At 55.0% G+C, this 20,726-nt stretch overlaps 1 protein-coding gene across 1 annotated transcript in view; it reads right to left on the minus strand.

Annotated features, from left to right (window-relative positions):
• Nucleotides 1-89: 89 nt before the first annotated feature.
• Nucleotides 90-20,726, minus strand: part of SLC8B1 (solute carrier family 8 member B1) — a 24,494-nt gene continuing 3,857 nt past the window's right edge. The window contains exons 4-17 of the mRNA XM_035017054.1: nt 17,127-17,279; nt 16,963-17,015; nt 16,772-16,829; nt 16,519-16,624; nt 16,266-16,433; nt 15,259-15,366; nt 14,127-14,180; nt 13,742-13,872; nt 11,348-11,489; nt 8,067-8,188; nt 6,336-6,489; nt 5,537-5,617; nt 4,053-4,120; nt 90-1,438 (exon numbers count right to left, since the gene is read on the minus strand). Of these exons, the coding sequence (XP_034872945.1) occupies nt 1,241-1,438; nt 4,053-4,120; nt 5,537-5,617; nt 6,336-6,489; nt 8,067-8,188; nt 11,348-11,489; nt 13,742-13,872; nt 14,127-14,180; nt 15,259-15,366; nt 16,266-16,433; nt 16,519-16,624; nt 16,772-16,829; nt 16,963-17,015; nt 17,127-17,279 (1,596 nt within the window). The 3' untranslated portion in view covers nt 90-1,240. The remainder of the gene's footprint in view (nt 1,439-4,052; nt 4,121-5,536; nt 5,618-6,335; nt 6,490-8,066; nt 8,189-11,347; nt 11,490-13,741; nt 13,873-14,126; nt 14,181-15,258; nt 15,367-16,265; nt 16,434-16,518; nt 16,625-16,771; nt 16,830-16,962; nt 17,016-17,126; nt 17,280-20,726) is intronic.

The following is a 20,726-nucleotide window of genomic DNA, read 5'->3' on the forward strand; positions in this document are numbered from 1 at the left end:
CAGGCCCAAACCTTTGGCCTTGGAACCAGCCCCTCCTCACCTGGCCCAGGTAAGGAAGAACCGGTGAAAGATGGGCGTGCTGCCTTCTGTACGCTTGAAATATTTAATCATTTTCTTTCACTGGGGGAAAAAAAGACCGTCAAACTGCTTTGCTGCAGCTGCTGACAGAAGGCAGTTGGGCAAACTGAACGGTTGCTCCTTGAAAAGGCAGGTCCGGGGGCGCCTGGGTGGCTCAGTCGTTGAGCGTCTGCCTTCGGCTCGGGTCATGATCCTGGAGTCCCGGGATCGAGTCCCGCATCGGGCTCCCTGCTCGGCGGGAAGCCTGCTTCTCCCTCTCCCACTCCCCCTGCTTGTGCTCCTGTTCTCGCTGTCTCTCTCTGTCATATAAATAAATAAAATCTTTAAAAAAAAAAAAAAAGGAAAAGAAAAGGCAGGTCCGTAGCTGACAGCAGGAAGGCACTGGGGAGCACTCTCCTCGTCCTCCCTGGAGCTTCCAGGAATTGGAACCCCGGCCCTGGGCTCCCCCCGAGGTAGGACAGGGCACAGTCCGGCGGGTGCCCGCTTCACAGCTAGGGAAGCCCGAGGCTCAGGGCACAGGGGCGTCTGCCAACAGCCAGCGGAGAGTCGAGAGGCAGAGGCCAGAGCCGCGCCGTCCAATATGGCGGCCATGGCGGGGCCGGCGCCATCGCTGCTATTTCGGAGCCACTGAGTAACACCTATAATATAGGGCCCGTTTCCTTTGGCTTGTATTAACGGGGCGACTGGAAATTTCACAATTCGGTGTGCGTCTCACGTCCCATTTCCGTCGGACGGAGCAGCTCTAGGACGCAGCCCGGGACGGCCGGACGCCCACTGTGCGCTGCCCGCCATCTGAGTCGTCCTGACACCCGAAGCCCCGGTTTGGCAGCAGCGTGAGTGAGCCCTCAGGAGAAGATGCAGGAGGGCAGCAGGGCATGACTACAGGCCCCAGAACACTCCGCTGCTGTGGCGACACCGGCCGGAAGGCGCTCAGCCCCCAGGAGGCTCACGGATAATCCAAGGAGCTCTACCTTCTGTCCGCAGCTCTGTGCGCAACACAGCCAGGTCTCCGATGTCCCAGAAACAAGGCCTAGCTGTTCTCCCCGCACAGGCGGCAGCCAGGAACCTCCAGCAGAGGCAGCGGTCCCCGCCGCCCCAGCCACCCAGGCCAGACTAAAGTCACACCTCGCGGCCACCAGGCGGCCCGGACACGTGGCATCACTCACGCACTTCTCAAGTGAATCACCCCAAATTCCGTCAGCAGGGCCACCACGAGGAAGTTCACGTAGAAGAGGAGCAGGCAGAAGCCGTAGACTTTGTTCAGCCGGAAGCACTGCAGTGGGACCGAGACCAGGGAGCAGACGAGGCTGAGGCCCAGGGCGCCGGCCAAGACCCACACCAACAGTCCGTCTGGCTCCAGCTGTGGGGGCAACGGGGGTGGGGAGAGGCCCGGTCACTGCAGCCACCAGTCGCCCGCCCCTCGCTGGGGGCCAGGGCAGGACTTCTGGCCCCCTTGGCCACGCCCCACCGTGAAGTTTCCTGCTTTGAGCACCCTGACTTGGGGTCATCTGTCGTGGCCGCCCTAGGACGCTCATACAGGCGGTTACATACATACACACGCTCCAGGCAGATGCTGAGAACTTCTCAAGCCGGCCACACAGAAGAGTAACGAGAAGTGAAGGTATCCTCTCCCCACTCCCCTTCCTTCCAGACCCAGCGTTTGTCTAACCGCACACTGGGCGGTGTGCTGGGCGTGTTACCCGCACCATCCAGCCTCTCATCTTCCCAACCGCCTGGGGGGGGGGAGGGCCATTACCCCCAACGCACGGACGAGCAAACTAATGAGGGAGGGACAGAGCCCAGATCGACGTCCGGGCTCTGAAGGATACCCTATCCTGCCTCCCCACAGTGACGCATCTGCACACACACGTGGGGGTGCACACACACACACACCAGACCTGCACAGCGATTCTGAAACCAGAAATGGAATTGCGCACTACGTAGCGTTTGAGAACAACCTGTGTTTTCCACCCCGCACAACCCACGGCCATCCTTCCCCGAGGACCTGCCCTGATGCCCTGCGTCTTAATTTACAGCGGGAGCATTTCGTCAACTCAGTACAAAGGCAGCGGGATGCAGATCCACACGCACGCGTGCACGCGAGCTCCACAAAGAGCAAGAGAAAGGAAGAAAGAGAGCCAACCCTAAAGCCTCATTATCTGCAACGGCCTGGGAACTGATAAGGAAAGCAACCCATGAAACCCATGAACAAAATTTGCAGATGGTGTTCACCTTTTAGAAAAGCAAACTTGCGGGGCGCCTGGGTGGCTCAGTCATTAAGCGTCTGCCTTCGGCTCGGGTCATGATCCCAGGGTCCTGGGATCGAGCCCCACATCGGGCTCCCTGCTCAGCGGGAAGCCTGCTTCTCCCTCTCCCACTCCCCCTGCTTGTGTTCCCTCTCTCGCTGTGCCTCTCTCTGTCAAATAAATAAATAAAATCTTTAAAAAAAAAAAAAAGCAAACTTGCCTGGGTGCCTGGGTGGCTCAGTCGGTGAAGCACCCGACTCTTGACTCTGGACTTCAGCTCAGGTCAAGATCTCAGGGTTGTGAGATCGAGCCCCTGCTTAAGATTCTCTCTCTCCCTCTCCTTTTGCCCCTCCCCCCTCAAAAAAAAAAAAAAAAAGGATCGTCTATTTAGAGGAAAGCAAAGCAAACTTTCCAAGCAGTAAGTAGCTATTTGCTTGTGGGCGTGGCCACTGCCAAAAGCCAGCCACAAGTCCCACCATCGTCACCACTGTCACCGTCGAGAGCCGAGAGAGAGTGGGTGACTGTTCCCATTAATATCACCATCTTTCAGCCTCACAGGACCCCAAGTGCTCTTGCGGGGGGGGGGGAGCCTGCAAACCATCCTCCGAGACCATGTCCCCCTCCCCAACCCCATCATAATCCTTCTCTTGTTTGGTCTCTGAATTCAGGTCCTTCAAAATAGAGATGCCCGATGCGCAACGCAGTGCAGTATTTGAGACTAGCAAGAGTTCTCCTAGGAATCCTGATTTCTCTTCTAGAAAATCTGGACTATCTGGCCACATGAGGCCCACCTGAGTCACCTACACGTTTCGGTTACCTTCCCAGCCCCGGCAAGTGTTGGGGTTTTTAACCTTTGTTAGAACAGGCTTTCTCAAGCGACCTACCTTCATCAGTCCCCAGGGAGCTTATTTTAAAATGCAGGTTTCCAGGCCCCACCCCCTGGAATGCCTGGGACCGGAGGTCTCATGCACCCCCAGGAAATTCTTGGGCATCCTGGAAACATGAGAACCTCCACTCGAGGTGTCTCAGAACCTTCTCCAAATCTGCCAGGCTCCCGCCTGCAGGGGCTGCCTTAGTCCCCCATCCTGGTCTGTCCTCTGTGGGCAGTGCTGGGATAAGGTGTTCGGCCTGGCCCTTACCTTGTGCATGCTACCCGGGAAGCTTGGGGGGTGACCATCAACCCCACTTCACAGGCAAGGAGACTGAGGCTCAGAGATGTCCTATCTCACCCACAGTCACATAGCAAGAGACTTAAGTGATGGGGGACCATTACCTAAAGCCAGGGCCTTCCTGCCCCTTCCCCGAAGCGACATCCTAGTTACTCTGTGAACTTGTAAGGAATACGTTTTTTTCAACCCTCTATCCAAGATATTTTTAAAACATTCTACAAATCAGGGCGCCTGGGTGGCTCAGTTGGTTAAGCGACTGCCTTCGGCTCAGGTCACGATCCTGGAGTCCCGGGATCGAGTTCCGCATCGGGCTCCCCGCTCAGTGGGGAGGCTGCTTCTCCCTCTGACCCTCTCCCCTCTCTGGCTGTCTCTCACTCTCTCCCTCTCAAATAAATAAAATCTCTAAAAAAAAAAAAAAAAAAACATTCTACAAATCAGGCTTGTCACAAATTCAGACAACGCCCCTCCCCAGCAAGCATGCGCCACTGAGATGTGACCGCTCTCCCACCGGGGGGACCGCATGAGAAGGGGCCCCTTGCAGAAGTGTCTGGCCGCTCACCTTCACCTCCGCCGCGTGGCTCCTGGAGATCTGAAGCAGGCAGCCCAGCCCCACTCCCACCAGCAGATCTGTGGCCCAGCTCAGGAAGTTTGCTGGAACAACGGCCCCCCTCCCCACCCCAACTGCATGCCCGTCAGCTTTCCTTATGGTCTCTGCACCCCACCCCCAAAACACCCTCTCTGAGGGGATCCTACCCAGTGTTGGCCCTTTTAGGAAGGTGAGTGTCTAGTGTGCATTCTGCACCCGATCTGTAAGCGGGGAACGAGGGGACAGAAGTGCTTGGTACGCGGTTAAGCACTTGGATTCCCTGCGGCTGGGCGAGGTGACGACCCACCGTCCTCTGGGGGGCTAGTGACGGAGCACAGGTCAAGGCCATCTCTAGGTGTTGTTCAGGAGACCCTGCTCCAGGCAGGGCTCTTTCCTTCCCACCGCAGCCTGAGGGATCAGGGGAGGCCACAGCCCGAAAGCCGGGAGCAGGTCTCAGTGGGTGCAAAGGGCCCCAGAAAGCCCTGTCCAGCAGGGGGGGGACACACGGCAGGCATGCCTCCCGGGCCCTGCCCATTCTCGCTGTGCTGTGCAGCCCGGGCACTGGGCTCGGCCCGCGGGCACTTTCGTGGTGGAGCCTGGGGACAGCTACCCTCCAAGTGCTTGCAAATAATACGACTTCATTTCACAACCAACAGCATGTCCTGTTGGTTGGGCACACAGCCCGAGCCAGGCACCGTCCTGGGTGCTGTGCCCCATCGTCCATCCTCACCCCAACCCGTTCTGAATGCGCAGAGATGGCCGCAGTGCAGAGAGTAAGATGTGTGCAAAGCCCCGAGGTCCCACAGCTGGCACGTGGTGGCGCTGGAACTGGGGCCCAGGACCAGCTGCTTTCGAAGCCCTTTCTTCTCCCAGCCCCAGGCTGCTTGCTTGTTACAAGTTATAGCCTGCAGCCCCATCTGGCCCACTGTCTGCTTTTATAAATAAAGTTTTATTGGAACAGAGCCACGCCCACTCATTTCTGTATTGCCTCTGGCTGGTCTCACACTACGACAGCAGAGTCAAGTAGTTGCCAAAGAGGTTGGTAAGGCCCACGAAGGCCAAAATGTTTACTCTCTGGCCCTTTCAGAAAAAGCTCACCAACCCCTAACATCTTTGGACCATGACACCTGTAAGCAAGAGGAAGAGGCTCTTCCACGGGGCACAGGTAAGCTCAGCATGGGGGCGTCTACCACCACTGCCCTCATAGTAATATCTGCCATCCACTGAGTGCTTGCCCCGCGCCACGCATTTCTGTCACCTCGTTCAGTCCTTACAATGACCCACCTGAGGTCGGTCCTCTCAACATCCCCATTTTACAGATGAGGAAGCTGAGGCCCCGGCAGCTGTGTCTCCTGCCCCCAGTGTCCCAGGAAGGGCCAAGCCCAGGAGTGGGGCACGGAGCACACCCATGGCCCTCGGAGCCCGTGCCACGGGGAAGGCAGCCCCACAAAGGATACTCAAGATGATGCCGCCGAAACAGGCTGAGAACGCCATCCGTGGGTAGCCCTGGCGGGCCAGCGTGAAATCTGAGAAGGCATCTGCATGGAAACAAGAGACCGCCTTGAATGGTGAGTGGCTCCCCCTGGCCCTCTTTGGTCATTCACTCCTTATCGTTAGCCAGAGTCATTCAGTCAACACACACACTGACGAATGCCCATCTGGGCCTTGCACTAGCTAGCTGGGCATCCCACGCCCATGACACATCCCAGGACACAATTCCCTCCTTGATTCTTTCTACCCCATTCTTTCCCACCACGGGCAACTCTGGGGATGTGACACACTATTACTGCTAGCACGCATAGCACCTTTATGCAAATTCGGAAAAGGTGCCCAAAAGGTGAGTGGAAGGAGAGCTAGATTTCAGCCCCCCTGACTCCCTGTTTGGATGTTCTTGTGCAATGCACAACTTAGCCAACCCTACCTGGCAGCTATGTTAGAGAAGGGTATATGTATGCATGTGTGAACGCCTGCATGTCACACAGCCATGTACACATTCAGCATGGTTGGCTGCAATGGGCTCCATGTCCTGCCTGAACTCTGGGGAACAGAGAGTGGGGAAGAGGCTGGGGCTTCTCTAGTCTCCTGGCCCAGGTACAATCCAGGCCACCTCATCCCGATGCCCAGTGATGGTCATTCCAAAACAAGAGTGGGCCTGAGCACATGCTGAGGGCAGGTGCCCTAGATGCCCCTGCTCACGTGCACTCCGGCAGTGACGTGGCTGCACTCATCCCAGAACCCCAGCCGACCCCGAGTCACCTCCAATGCTATTCCCCCAGGCCAGCAGCGTGAGCCCCAGGACAGTGTTGCTCAGCCGGAAGACCACTCCCAGGGACCGCAAGATGTTCACCACCTCCGTGGCCGCTGCGTTGATCCACAGGGCGCTGGTCAGGAAGCCCAGGAAAGCAAAGAGCTGGGGAGGGAATGGGTGTTGATGGGACCAAGGCCAGTCTCCAACAGGGATACGGTCTCAGTTCCTCATCTGCAAAATGGGATGATCACAGTACCCACCCCCTGAGACTGTCATGAGCATAAATGAGTTAATAGATTCAGAGCAGTTGGTGCTTGGCACAAAGCAAGTTCTCCCTAAAATGTTAGCTCAGTATTACTCTTTTGTCAGGAAAGAGTTCAGGAAGCTTCCTTCAGCTTCCAGGCTTGGGACCAAATGCTGTCCCATGATTCCAGAAAAAGAAACTCCATGCCCATTAGCAGTGAGTCCCCATCCCATGCAGCCTTCCTCCAGCCCCGGGCCTCCACTACTCTGCTTCCTGTCTGTATGGATTTGCCTGTTCGAGACACGTCATTACACAGCCTCACGCCACACGTGGTCCTTCACAACTGGTCTCTCTCGCTGGGCGCTGTGTCTTTGAGGGACATCCACGTAGGAGTATGTGAGGTACTTCAAAACCCAGTAAAAACACTGGCTGAACACTATTTCTCTAAGTCATCAATTGGTCGAAAATTCGACCTGCTTTGGATTGACACACTCAAGAGTTTCTCAAAATAAAACCTGTATTTTTTTAATCAATAAATAGTAAAAAGAAATTAAACTTTTAAGTGCACTTTGAAGAGTACATTCTGAACAAACTGCCTAAAAATTCCTCAGCGTGCTGCAGGGTGGAGAGAATGGGGAAGAAAAAAAGCCAAAAAACCCACACACATCAGACAATTCCATCCCTGGAATGCGGCTGGGAGACACGCAGGTGCTTCCCCGAGGGTGAGCAGGAGAGAGCCTGGTAATTGCTCAAAAAGTGAAACATAACGTCTGCCCCCGCAGTTTCACCCAGGAATGCACCCAAGAGAAATGAGAGCCTATTTCCAGACCCACGTGTTTACACAAACATCACAGCCACGTTCCTTGTTAATATCCCCAAAGTAGGGACAACCCGTGCCCACCGGTGATGAACAGATAAACAAAACGTGCCGCATCCGCATCATGGATGGTGTTCAGCTATCCCTAATCCCCGGCTAATGCATGGAACGACCTTGAAAACAGGATGCCAACTCGCAAAAGACCACATAGCATAGGGTCCCATTTCCGTGAGAAGTCCAAAACTTAGGCAACTCCACAGGCACAGGACGCAGACTGGTGGGGGCCGGGGCTGGGGGGGGGAGAGAAGGGAGGGGAGCGACTGCTCCTGGGTGTGGGTCTTGACATGCTCTAAGACTCACAGTGCTGATAGGGGCAAAACTCGGTGAATATAATAAAAACCACTGAATCCCACACTTTAAATAGGCGAATTGTATGGTATGGGAATTACATCTCAATAAAATAAAGCTGTTACCAAAACAAACAAACAAACAAAAACCCCAAAAAACAAAAACAAAAAAACCTCGAAAAGGAACAAAACTATCATCCAAAGTGGCTTTAAAGACCTGTCATTATGGAAAGTGATTCCTGGCCTATCTGCCCCAGGGGCACGAGCAGGACACCCTCCTGGGAGATTCCAGTGTCCCCTTGCCCCGCCTTGGAGTGCTGGGGATTCTTACCCAGTGAAGCCTGGGGGGCTCGCTGTTGGATGTGGCAAAAAAGGTCACCGCAGCCACGGCTGTCCCCGCAATCACCACGATGGCCCAGACAGGAACCAGGCCACCTATGTCATAGACGCCATCTGCGGAGGGGCAAGAAAGGGGGGTGGGACTCTCTCCACTGCTTCAGCTCGGCCCCTGCTCCTGGAGGGCACAGCCCTTCCCCAGAATGAGTGGGAGGGCCTGGGGGAGGGACCCAGGGATAAAACTCACTTACACTCGATTGTTTGGACATACAGCGTCCCCAGCGCCGACCCAGACACTTCAGGGGCACAGAGAAATTAAAGACAGAGCCCTCACCCTCAAGCTAGCCACACTGGAAAGAAGGCAGACAATGTGAAAGACAGACTCTCCCCAGCCTTCTGCTAGGAGACCGGGATAGGAATGGCTGTCCTTGCCCATGCCTGTGGCAGACATCACTAATCAACCATCATGCTGATGCTTCTTCCAACTGAACTTCAAGGCAGCACCCTCCAGCCAGGCATTGCCAATGGATGGGCATCACTCCACTAAATGAACCAGTCGAACCCAACCCTTACCCACTGGTCCTGGAGCCCAGCACCTGCCCTCTTGATAAGTCCACTCCACAAACCAACCCATTCGAAGTCATGAAAGTTCCAGGGGTGCCTGGGTGGCTCAGTTGGTTAAGCATCCAACTCTTGATTTCAGCTCAGGTCATGATCTCACAGTCATGGGATCAAGTCCTGCGTGGGGCTCCCTGCTCAGCGGGGAGTCTGAGATTCTCTGGCTCCCTCTCCGTCTGCCCCTCACTCCCCCCACCCCCACTCTCTCTCTCTAAAATAATAAATAAATAAATCTTTTTTTTTAAGATTTTATTTATTTATTTGACAGAGACAGACACAGCGAGAGAGAGAGAGCACAAGCAGGGGGAGGGGGAGAGGGAGAAGCAGGCTCCCCGCTGAGCAGGGAGCCCGATGCGGGGCTCGATCCCAGGACCCTGAGATCATGACCTGAGCTGAAGGCAGACGCTTAACAGACTGAGCCACCCAGGCGCCCCTAAATAAATAAATCCTTAAAAAAAAGTTATGAAAGCTCCAGGGCCTTCACATCGAAACATGAAAAGAGGGAAACCCTACAGGCAGACGGCACACTCTAGAATTCTCCACACACAACCCTTTCCACCACCAGGGAGTCAGTACTGGTCTCAAAGGCAACGGATGATTTGGCTGCCCAGACACCTGCATCAGGACTTTCCTCTTGTTCTCCTTCAGTCTGGTTAATTGGCTCTCCAATGTCCGTCGGCACAAGAATTACACAAGGGAGCTGATACACAAAATCGTGGCCACAATACCTGTGCGTGAATCTCAGGAGGTAATTTTGACCGAACTCGGTTCTCACTGCTAGCTCCAGCTTTGGCACCTGACACCTGAGCGAGGGGGGACCCTTTCTCTGTGTTTGCCAGGTCTGTTCTGGGGGAATTTTAGGAGGTGGCTGCGGTGTGGGGTGGTCAGGAAGGGCTTCTTCGAGTGCTGAGGATGAACGATGAGGCATAAGCAGACAGAGGGTACAAGGGCCACAGGGGGAGAGGGGACAGCTGGGTGGGAAGGAACCAAGCAGGTGGATGCCGGCAAGAGCAGAAGAGACCAGGGAACGCGGCTGCCTTATGGATGGCCAGGGCAGTGTGGGCTTGGACCAAGAGGTACTGGGGAGCCATGGAGGTCTTTGAGTGGAGGAGTGACTGTAACACAGGAAAGGCAGCACTTTAGTAAGATGGCTCTGGGGTTGTCTGAGAGGGAGGAGGCTGGGAGGCTCTGCTGGCAGACAAGACACCCCTCCCGCAGGGAGACGAGTCCAGGGCTCAGCCCAGAAGGGGGTCATAAATGCTTTCGCCTGAACCAGTATTTCCCCAGTGTGGACCTGCTATCACCAGTTGGTGCTGGTATGTGGACAAGACACTACACCAAGCCAGAATCACATCTCAGGCGACCGATTTCTCCTCCGCAGAGAGTCTCCGTGGCGCGAATAGGTCTGTAACGTCTCTAACCCCTGCTACACGGCCTGTGGAACAGAGCCTCCGGGCTCCGAGGCTTTATGTTTATTGTCTTTCTCTTTGCAGTTACCTTGAACTCACTGGCAGTGAAGCCAGTTTCCTATGGGTGCAGGTGATATTGTTTCCTTTTCAATAACTTTAAATTTAAAAACAGCTGATTCAGGGCGCCTGGGTGGCTCAGTTGGTTAAGCGACTGCCTTCGGCTCAGGTCATGATCCTGGAGTCCCGGGATCGAGTCCCGCATCGGGCTCCATGCTCAGCGGGGAGTCTGCTTCTCCCTCTCCTTCTATCTACTGCTCTGCCTACTTGTGCTCTCTCTCTCAAATAAATAAATAAAACCTTTATAAAAAAATAAATAAAAAATAAAAACAGCTGATTCAAGAAAAAGGTCAAATGGCATAGTATACGATGGGAGAAAGATCAAGAAGCTGGCTCGTGAACGACTGATGCTTGGGGTCCACTCTTTTAAGAAGCCCCAGAGAAGAAAGCGAGTCCCTGGCAGTGCCCTGGCCCGGGAGGCTCAACAGGGAACAGAAGACTGACGAACCAGACAGCTGGTACCCCTAAAGGCTGCCCTTCTCAGCTCTGGGGTCACACTGAGCCCTGGTGGGCTCTTGCACAGTGTCCCCCCCACCCCATAAATCCGGGAGGGGACCCACAGGGAATTCGCTGACCCTGTTAGAGCAAAAAAACGCCACGCCCAGCCATGCATTTGCCCCCAGCGCCCTACCTCCTCCGCCTCCCGGTGATGCCCAGGGACAGAGAGGCACGGGCAGCATAAGATACTAAAGGCGGACAACAGGAAGAAATGCGTGAGCATTTCTGGAGCCAGAGCAGGTCAGAAAGGGCAAGGACAGCCTGGAGTGGACAGAGAAAACTCCAATGCCCCAGCCGGGTCCCCCGAGAGGCAAGGGAGGGGACTGTCCTGCTGTGGACCGATGGGGGGACGCCCTTCTCAGCGCCAGCCAGTTCTGCCTTCCGGAGCGCCAGACCTGGGTTCTCATGTGAAATCTCCCCATGTTTTAACGCAGGCAAACGAGCAGAAGGCTGGACCGGTGGTCCGGGGCCACCAGTTTGCAGCCACCAGCTGAGTGTGGGACGCTGGTGTCCCTTTACGGCACAAGCGTCTATGAAGTGTCTGCTGGATGCCCGGGATTCTGCCGCCAGGGCCCCCGTGGTGCGGTTGAGAAGAAAACCCTGGAATGGCGGGGGGAGGGGAGGGGACACTCACAGGCCCCCGACTGCAGGGTCAGGACCAAGACCAGCGGGCTGATGACCAGGTGCAGGCAGTTGAGGGGCCGTTTCCAGTTCCCGTCCTCCTTGTCAGGGTCCACGACGGGGACGGTGAGCAGCATCAGGAACTCCACGGGCAGCTGCCAAGGGTGCCAAGGCAGGAGGGTGTCACCAGGGAGGCCCGCGTCTGGGCTGGCCACACCCTGGGCAAGGTCACGCCAGAACGCGGCCGTCGTGGCCGAGGCCCGGCAGGCCCAGCGTCCACGGCAATCTCCTGCGGCTGCTGGCGCACCAGCCCAAACCGAGAGCCTTCCAGCAACACAGATCCTTCCCCTTCCGGCTCTGGGGCACGGGGTCCCAAAACCGAGGTGTCGGCGGGGCCACGTGCATCCCTCGGCTCGTGGCCCCCGGTCACTCCCCGCTGTGCTTCTGTGATCGCATCTCCCCCGACTCTGCCTGCCCCCCCACCCCAGACCCCCTTGTTCCCTATAAGGACCCTGGTAATGACATCAGGCCCACCCCGATAACCCAGGAGACTCTCTACCTCTCCAGACCCTTCATTACACCTGCAAATCCCTTTTGCCAGGAAGGTAACAGAGTCACTTTTCCGGGGATCGGGACCTGGACGTCTTTGGGGGGCCGTGACTCAGCTGACCGCGGCACCTCAGCCACTAATCCTAACCACGGCCCCATGCGTAGGAACTATTCTTTTTCTCACCTTCCGGAAAAAGAGACTGAGGTTCAGAGAGGTTAAGGAAGTTCTCCAAAGACGCACAGAAGGGTGTGTGAACTGGGATCCAGGGCCAGCTCCAACGGACTCCACACCTTGCGCTTTCAGTCAATAACTAAATTAATAATCACACGTACGGGGCGCTCGCGACACGCAAACCGCAGAGACATCATGGGTTCCGTTCCAAACCACCTCAGTAAAGTGCATGTTGCAATGGAGCGAGTCAAACAGATTTTTTGGTTTCCCAGTGGATAGAAAAGTTATGTTTACACTATACTGTCTGTTAAGAGTGCCGTAGCATGGTGTCTCAAAAAATGTACTTTTCCTTAATTAAAAAATACTTCATGGGCGCCTGGGTGGCTCAGTTGGTTAAGCGACTGCCTTCGGCTCAGGTCACGATCCTGGAGTCCCGGGATCAAGTCCCGCATCGGGCTCCCTGCTCAGCGGGGAGTCTGCTTCTCCCTCTGACCCTCCTCCCTCTCATGCTCTCTGTCTCTCATTCTGTCTCAAATAAATAAATAAAAAAAATCTTTAAAAAAAAAAAAAAATGACTGCCTTCGGCTCAGGTCATGATCCCAGGGTCCTGGGATCGAGCCCCACGTCAGGCTCCCTGTTCGACGGGGGGCCTGTTTCTCCCTCTCCCACTGCTTGTGCTCTCCTGCTCTCTTTCTGCCAAATAAATAAATAAAACCTCTAAAAAAAAAATACTTCATTGCTCAAAAATGCTAACCAGCCCCTGAGCTTCCAGCGAGCTGTAATCACTGCTCCCAGCTCACCTCGATCCATAGAGCAGGGGTGCAAAGTTTGAAATGTTTCAAGAAATTGCAGCATGCAACACGGGGACGTGAAATCAGCAAATGCTTTTGGAAAAGACCTGCTAAGCGCAGGGGTCACCACAGACCTGCAATTTGTAAGAGACGCATGTCTGTGAAGCTTGGTAAAGCCAAGGGCAATGAAATGAGGCACATGCCTGTTTCGCACCGTACTCAGCCCTTCACGGAGTAGTTTTTACGAAACTGCCACAACTTAATAAACTGTGATAGGCCTGATACTGTTCACAATTCTTCGATCCTTTCCTGGAATAGAATTAAATGCCCACGTCCTTTGTCAAGTGATTAGAAGCTGCAGAATATACTTTCCTGCCCCACTGATGTTGAACGTAGCCCCGGGACAAGCTTCGGTCAATGGGTGCTTGGTGAATGCGATAGGAGGAGAGGCTTAAGATATGCGTGCAAAGTTTGTCTTGGCCTCTTGTGCCAGACAAGAGCATACCCCCCAAGAACGCAGTGGCCCCAGATCTAATCCTCCGGAGACTTTAGCCCAGGGAAACAGCAAATGGTCAGAACAACCCAATCTTGTTCTCATTCGAGCTCCCCTTGACCCACTCCCTCATCTGAGCCCCAGAGCCCCCCTCACCAAGTCAGGAGGGACTCCCTCCCCTCTCCCTCTGTCCCAAACGCAATCCTTCCTCCATGGGGGGCAGGTCAGGCCATCAGCCAGACTCTATGACTCGGTTTCCCCATCAAGTCCCACGTAATCTATTCTGAGAGGGTCTCAGCAGACCCCCACCCCTCCTCTCTCATTGAGCTGGAGAAGGTTGAGTGGCCACTGTCCTGTGTTGTCACGGAGTCGTGAGCCTGGCTCCAGGGTCCCCCCTCCTACCTTGAACACCTTGAGGGCCCTCCAGTACACTGACTTGCTCCTCCACTTCCTGTAATCCAGAGGGTTGAGGGCCCGGGCCAGGATCTGAACTGTGGTCTCCTGGTAGAAGAGCAGCGGCCGGTACTCTTCGCCTGGGTGTACGAGGTGGGGAGGGGCAGGTATCCGTGGCTGGCTCAGCCTCCAGGAGACCCTCTCTGCTCCCCCTGGTCCTCCCAACCCTCAGGAAGAAGGAAAAGCCCAGGGCCTGGCTCAGCCGTCGTGCAGTGAGAGGTGGGGCTGTTTCGGAGCCTCATTCCTGGGGCCTCAATGGCCCCATCTCCCCACCTCTGTTACCCCCAGCCCTGCCCTGGTACCCACCCCCGCTGGGCCCAGAGTCCGGACTCACTGTAGTCATAGCTGTTGGAAGACACGGGATCCTCTTCAGAATCTGAGAGCATTTCTGTAGGAGAGAGGGGTGTTTCACACGAGCCAGCCAGGGAGCCCAGACCACCCACTGCCCAGCACCGTTCCAGGGTAGGATACCTCCGGGACAGGGCCGTTTCCAGGGTACAAGTGTCTAGGCCCTCTGGACCTTGGATTTCTCAGCATTCTTACCGAGTGAGAAAGTCTAACTCAAAAAAACATCTTCAAATGTAATGATTTGGCTATCATGTCGAATTTAATAAGGGCGTTTGAAGACGTAACTCAAACATTTGCTGACTTCGATTTTGTACTTTCCAGAATTTGGAACCCATCATATTTTTCTTTTTCAGTCTGAACCTTTTTTTGGAAGTCCTCCGGAATGCTACAGCCTGAGCCCAGGCAAGAGGGGCCTAAAAGGAAAATGGTCTTCCTCATTGCTAGCCCTAGTCCTGCCTCTATGTGACCTTAGGCTCCTCTCCAGACCTCAGTCCCCCTTTTCCTCCAGCCTGATGTGGCTATGATGGGTCTATAAGACAGCACAGGGGTGATGTGTGCTGAACTCTGAAGGCTCAGCTGACAGAGAGGGAGGAGAGGAAAAATCATGGCAGACTTCTGTAGGGTGAGTCACCGGCCCCTGTGTGTTGTTCATGGGGATGTGTATACGTATACGTACGTACGTGTGTTGCTTATGTATTTGTGTAGGTGTATATTTGTACGACTGTGCTGTGCAGGTGTGGGTGCCCATGTATTTGTATCCGTATGTGCCCCGTATGTGTGTTTGCATGCGCACATGTTGGTGTATAGGGAAACATCTGGGTTCGAAGCCGAGGGCAGTGGAGAGCATCACTGGAGGTAAGCAGTGACAGCTCTGAGACAGATGCTGCCCTGGAGAGAGCACGGAGGAGGAAGAGCCCGTGAAACCGGACAAGCAGCTGGTGAGGTCTCACCAGCACAATGGAAGTGTGCAGGTGGGACCTTGGCATAGAACAAGCAGGCAAAGTACGAAGAGGAGATGGACGGTGACGCTGGCCTCCAGGCACGTAAGGTAGTCGTGAAGGGTGCAGAGGGTGCGAGCCCCCACTGGCCTCGCTTGGGAGCTCAATTCAGACCCTCACCTGGAGTGCCTGGCATGGAGTAGACCAGGGATGCCCTCCGCTGCCATCGGTAGATCCAGGTGCAGAGAACCACGGTGACCACATAGAACACGTACAAGCCTAGGTAAGCTGCAGACAAGAGCACAGGACATCACCAAGTGGCGTCCTGGCCAGAGCCCCAGAACGTGCTGCCTGTTCTCCTGCTGGGGCCTACTGGTGGTGGTCTGCATTAGCCTACTCGGTACCAGTAGGGAAATGGCCACTTCCTAGAGCCGCCACCCCACTACCCTGCTTTCCCTTGGCCCATCTTCCCGTCCTGCCCTCCACAATCGGGCAATCAAAGAGGTAACGCCTGGCACAGACAGTGGCCCCCAGGACCCGATTCAAGGGCGAAGGGCTAGTGCCCTGCTCTGTGCCCTGGGAAGCTGAGCCCCGCAGACCGCAGCCCCCGAGCTCTGGCGGCACTGGGTTTGGTGAAAAGGGGCCTGAAGACAAATCAGAAGGCAGCAAGACAGAGTCTGTGGTGCTTCTCCAAACCACCTCCCTGGAGTGGTGCCCTGTCTCTGGCAGGACCTGTGACCCTCTGGGACTGTTGCATGTGCTTGGTGGCACCTGGTCCAGGCCTCCAGTCCTCGCTGGGGTCCAGCCCTGTCCCCTTGCCTCTCAGGGGCTCCTGCAGCTGCTGACCCCTGGATGTCTCTGCATCTCAGTGTCCCTGGTGGGTTTCCAGAACCCCCTGTGAACTGTGCCTCTGTCCACGTCCCTTGAACCACGAGTGGGGTGTGTGCGCCGCAGGGACCCTGGGGGCCACAGTCAGCAACCTGGCTATACTGCTTGTTAAAATGGGACACTGAGAAAATCCAGAACATCCCCCCAGGCTCCCCGCCTTGCCCCCTTTGGTTATCTGAACCATAGGTTCCCTTTTTTGGCTCAAGCCAGCTTGAGGAGGCTTTCTCCCTCCTCCAAAGTGGGGCCACCCGCTCGTGTCCCCCGGTGCCTCCCACCAGCCCAGCCCTGCGGCTGCTCACCCAGGGCCCACGCCAGTGTGACTCTGCCGAAGTAGAGTGCGGTGAAGGCCAGGAACACGGCCACCATGTAGAAAACAACGTCTCTGAGAAAGGGCCTGGAGGCGGCCGTGAAGGGGCGCAAGATGGCGATGCCACCGGCCACTGCGGTGGTAACCAACACACCCGCGCCTGGAAGAGAAGACGCAGAGCTCAGCCCGCCCTGCCCCCCCCCCCCCCCCCCCCCCCCCCCCCAGCTGCCCGGGGCCGCTCTTACCAAACAGCGCCCCGAAGGCCAGGCTGGCTGTGCGCGGATCCGAGAAAGCCACCAGGGCGCTGAAGATATCGGGTGCGCCGTTCCCGAAGGCCAGGAAGGTGACGCCATGGGGGGAGCACGTCAAGGGGACACAGAGCAGGGGCCCCAGCCTGGCCAGACCTGTCCCGGGCCCGTGAGCCGCCACGCGGTCTCCCAGCCTCCCCTCTAACCGCCCTCCCACCCTCCGGGGCGCAGGCCCTGGACCAAAGGATACTGCCACGTTGTGGGAGAGCTTGAGCACGGTGGAAATGGCTGACAAGTTAGGGCAGAAACTAGGGAGGAAAAGCAAACAGGGTGTGCCTTCGCGGCTGTCCTCCCTCTAAACACGGGGTCACCCCAATGTCAAACCTCCCAGGGACTCCGTTCCCATCTATAAGCTGGATGGGGGCCCAAGGCCACACTCACAACTTCGCCGCGGTGACTCCCAGAATCAGAAACAGGTAAAGTAGCCAGAAAGCCTGGGAGAGGGGTGCGGGGGCAGGGGGGAGGGAAGGGAGCGTCAAGTCCAGCCTGGCCCACCAGCCCCGCTCACCACCGCCCCTGCCCCCCACCCTGGGGCAGGGCCTCACATAGAGGGTGATGACCAGAGGGAGGAGGTTAGGTGGGAAGTGGCAGAAGATGCCCTCGAGGTAGTTCAGGTAACCCCCTTGGCTGCGGCAGTCAGGGGTGGTCCGGACGAAGTCACAGCGGTCAGAGATGTTCAGGCCACACACGTCACGACACTGCAGGAAGGGAGAGAGGGGGACGTCAGGGGTCGACACCCTGAGGGCAGCTGGACCAGGACCATCTAAGTAGCTGAAGATGCCCTCCTTCAGCCTGACCCCTAAGCCCCCCACACCCTCCAAGTGCCAACCCCATGCTTTAATCTTCTTAAATAGACTTGTTTACACAAGTAATTCATGAATTTGTTTCTCTTCCCTACCTTCCACAATCTCACCTTTCTCCAAAGTTCCCACCATGATCAGTTTCCAGAGTCCCCTTACGGGCATAATGACCTTGTATGTCCATCCTATTATACAGCTGCTTTTGTTTTACAGAAACAGATCCATCTTAAATCTCTTGTTTCTATAATTTGCTTTTACCACTTCACATATATGCCACCTATTCATATACTGGTACACGGAATGATGAAGGTGATCAAAGTGAAAGCATGCTGAGTAATTTCCATATGCCGGGCACAGGGCTAGGAGCTTAAAATGTATCTCAATTAATCTGTCCCGCAGTCTTGCAAGGAAGACCCCATTATCATGCCCCATATACAGATAAGGAGACTAAAGCAGTGTCCTGGGGTCCACCCAGTGGTAGACAGGGTTGGAATTGAGGTTCTAGAACCCTGTCTTTAGCCATCACACTCCCTGTGGACTCCCTGTAGTCTTTTTAACATGAGGAGTATTTCATGCTCTGAATGATATGGGGGGGGGGGGGGGGGGTGGTAATATTTCCCCACCAGCGGGCATATCAGCGTGTCTGATCTTTCAGTACAGCCAGCAATAAACATCCTTGCACATGACTCTCTGAGTACATATGAGAATATTTTGAAAGAGAGAATTCTAGAAGTAAAAGTGCTGAGTCAGAGTGCATCCTAGTCTGAGTTCCTCCAGAAGCAACGCGGAGACACGGACTTATGGGTGAGTAAGCACACATTTGGGAAGTGTATGGAATGTAACCACCACAATGGGGAAGCAGGAGAAGGAAGGGAAAGAAAGCAGCGTGGCCGGGCTGGGACCGCCCACCTTGGGCTAGTAATCCCAGGGGCAAGGGAGGTGCGGTATTTATATACCAACTCCGATCGGTCATCAGGTGAGGATGCTGGGGGTGCCGGGGGGCGGGTGGTGTAGGCAAGTGCTTCCTGCCTACTGTGCTTACGGGGGTTCTGGAAAAAGGTGCCGGCCACTAGAAGTCAACAGAAGCCCACCAAAGTGGTAGTGTGCAAAGGATATGGGCAGGGCCCCGACAGTGCCCCTTCCAGGGGGACAAATATCTTAGGCATTCAATGGGTTTTGCCGAAATATGCTCCCCCAAGCTTTACTTATACACACGGGCACCAGCCGGCAAATGGGATTCCCCACCAGCACCTGCCACCAAGTCTTTTCCAGGCTGATGTGGTAGGAATCTTCTTGCTGTTCAATTCCAAGTCCCTGATTACTTCTCAGTGCCCTTCTCAAGGCCATTTGTATTCCGTCTTTGAACTGCCAGTTTTTTTTTTCAGTTGCAATGTTTGCTTCTTCTTATTGACTTGTGGAAGCTCTCTATGTAATGGATATTTGTCCTTTGTCATGTCATGCATTTGCTCAGGCCTTGTCCTCCGCTTGGAATGTGCCCCCCTCCTTCTCAAACTTTCTGTTAAAAGCTTTGTAAATACCACCTCCCACCCATTAGAATAGCTACTATACAAAGCAAACAAAGCCAGAAACTAGCAAGTATGGGGCTGGGATGGGGAGGAGCCCTCCAGCACCATTGGTGGGAATGTGAAATGGTGCAGAGCCTTGCACAACAGCGTGGTAGTTCCCGAAAAATCAAAAAGAGAGTTAGTCACCAGGACAGGGATGTAACGCACCGCACGGTGACCAGGGAGCGCTGCTGTCTGGTAAGTGTGAAAGCCTTTAGAACATCACGGGGGGAAAAGAACATTTTTCCTTTCTTTTTAAAATCTATCCGAGAGGAGAGATGTTAACTAGGCTTATTGTCATCATTTCACAATAGATGTACGTTAAGACGTTATGCACAGCGCTGGATGTCAACTCTATCTCAATAAAAGTGGAAAAACATAGAATTACCCTATGATCCAGTAAATCCACTTCTGGGTTTATACCAAAAAGAACGGAAAGCCAGGTCGCAGAGAGAAGACGTGCACACCCGTGTTCACGGCGGCACTATTCACGACAGTCAGAAGGGCTAGAAGCAACTCAAGTGTCCCTGGTGGACGCATGGACGAACCGGAGGTGGCATATCCATACCGCGGACCATCATTCAGCCTTCAGAGGGAAGGGAGTTCCGACACACGCTACAACATGGGAGAACCTTCTGGGGCGCCATAACAGAGAACGGCATGCTCAGGGTAATCAGTGAGTCACCAAAAGACAAACACCCACTAACCTACTCACAGGAGGTGCCTGGACTAGTCAAATCCACAGAGGAGACAGAAAGCAGAAAGCAGCGGCTCAGGGAGGAGGAAATGGGGAGTTCTTATTTATTGGGGATGGAGTCTCAGTTTTGTCAGATGGGAAAGTTCTGGAGGTGGATGGTGGTGACGGCTACAACAGCGTGAACGTGCTAAGGCCACTGAATGGCTCACTGAGAAAGGGTTCACAGAGGGAGAATTTTAGGTTATGTTGGTGAATTTCAGGTTATGTATATGTATATTTCACCCTAATTTCAAAAGAAACAACTTTGTCAGATTGCAGCTCCCACGATCCTTCTGAACTCCCACCAACACCACACGCCAGGCGAGATTTCTGGATTCCGAGCCCCCTGGCCATCGTCCCAACCCTGCTCACTGGCTCTCTGCAGATGCAACACCGAGCCCGCTGTACTTACAGCACCTGCCGTCCCTTCAACCCAATACCCCACTCCTTCTTTGGCCCCGCGAATCCACATTCATAGCTCCCCAGATGCTTCCTCCAGGAAGGCTTCCCTAACAGCCTCCAGCCTAAGGCGGATCCCCCAGTTATAAACTCTCATCACTCCAGGTCCTCTCCTTCCAAGCACTTACGTGTTTTGAAATCCCCAGTTATTTGTAGGATCACACACTTGTTTCGTGTCTACCTCTCCCACCAAAGTCTTGCACGGTGCCTGGCACACAGTAGGTCCTCATAACTGTTTTGCCACACACTGTGCTGGACACCATCTCACTCAGTCTTCGTGACAGACCCAGGAGATTGGTACGATTCTTTCCACTTAACAGATTAGAAAACGGAGGCATAGAGAGGCAAAGTGACTTGCCCAAGGGCACACAGCCCACCCTTGCTAGGTGGTTTTCAGACTCAGCTCCGCCTGAAAGTTACCAGCTGAAGCTCCTGGGGAAACAGCCCAACTGGGCAGGGGTAGTCTCCTTGTCCTGCCTGCCCTCCTGCCCTCCTGCCCTCCTCCCCATCCTCAGGGTCAGCCAGGGAGGATGCAGGGAGACGCTCCCACCCCAGCTTGTCTCCATTCCCTGGCAGCAGAGTGAG

This window comes from Mirounga leonina, unplaced genomic scaffold (assembly GCF_011800145.1).
Source record: "Mirounga leonina isolate KUSES-001 unplaced genomic scaffold, KU_Mleo_1.0 Mir_171, whole genome shotgun sequence".
NCBI classification, from domain to species: Eukaryota; Metazoa; Chordata; class Mammalia; order Carnivora; family Phocidae; genus Mirounga; species Mirounga leonina.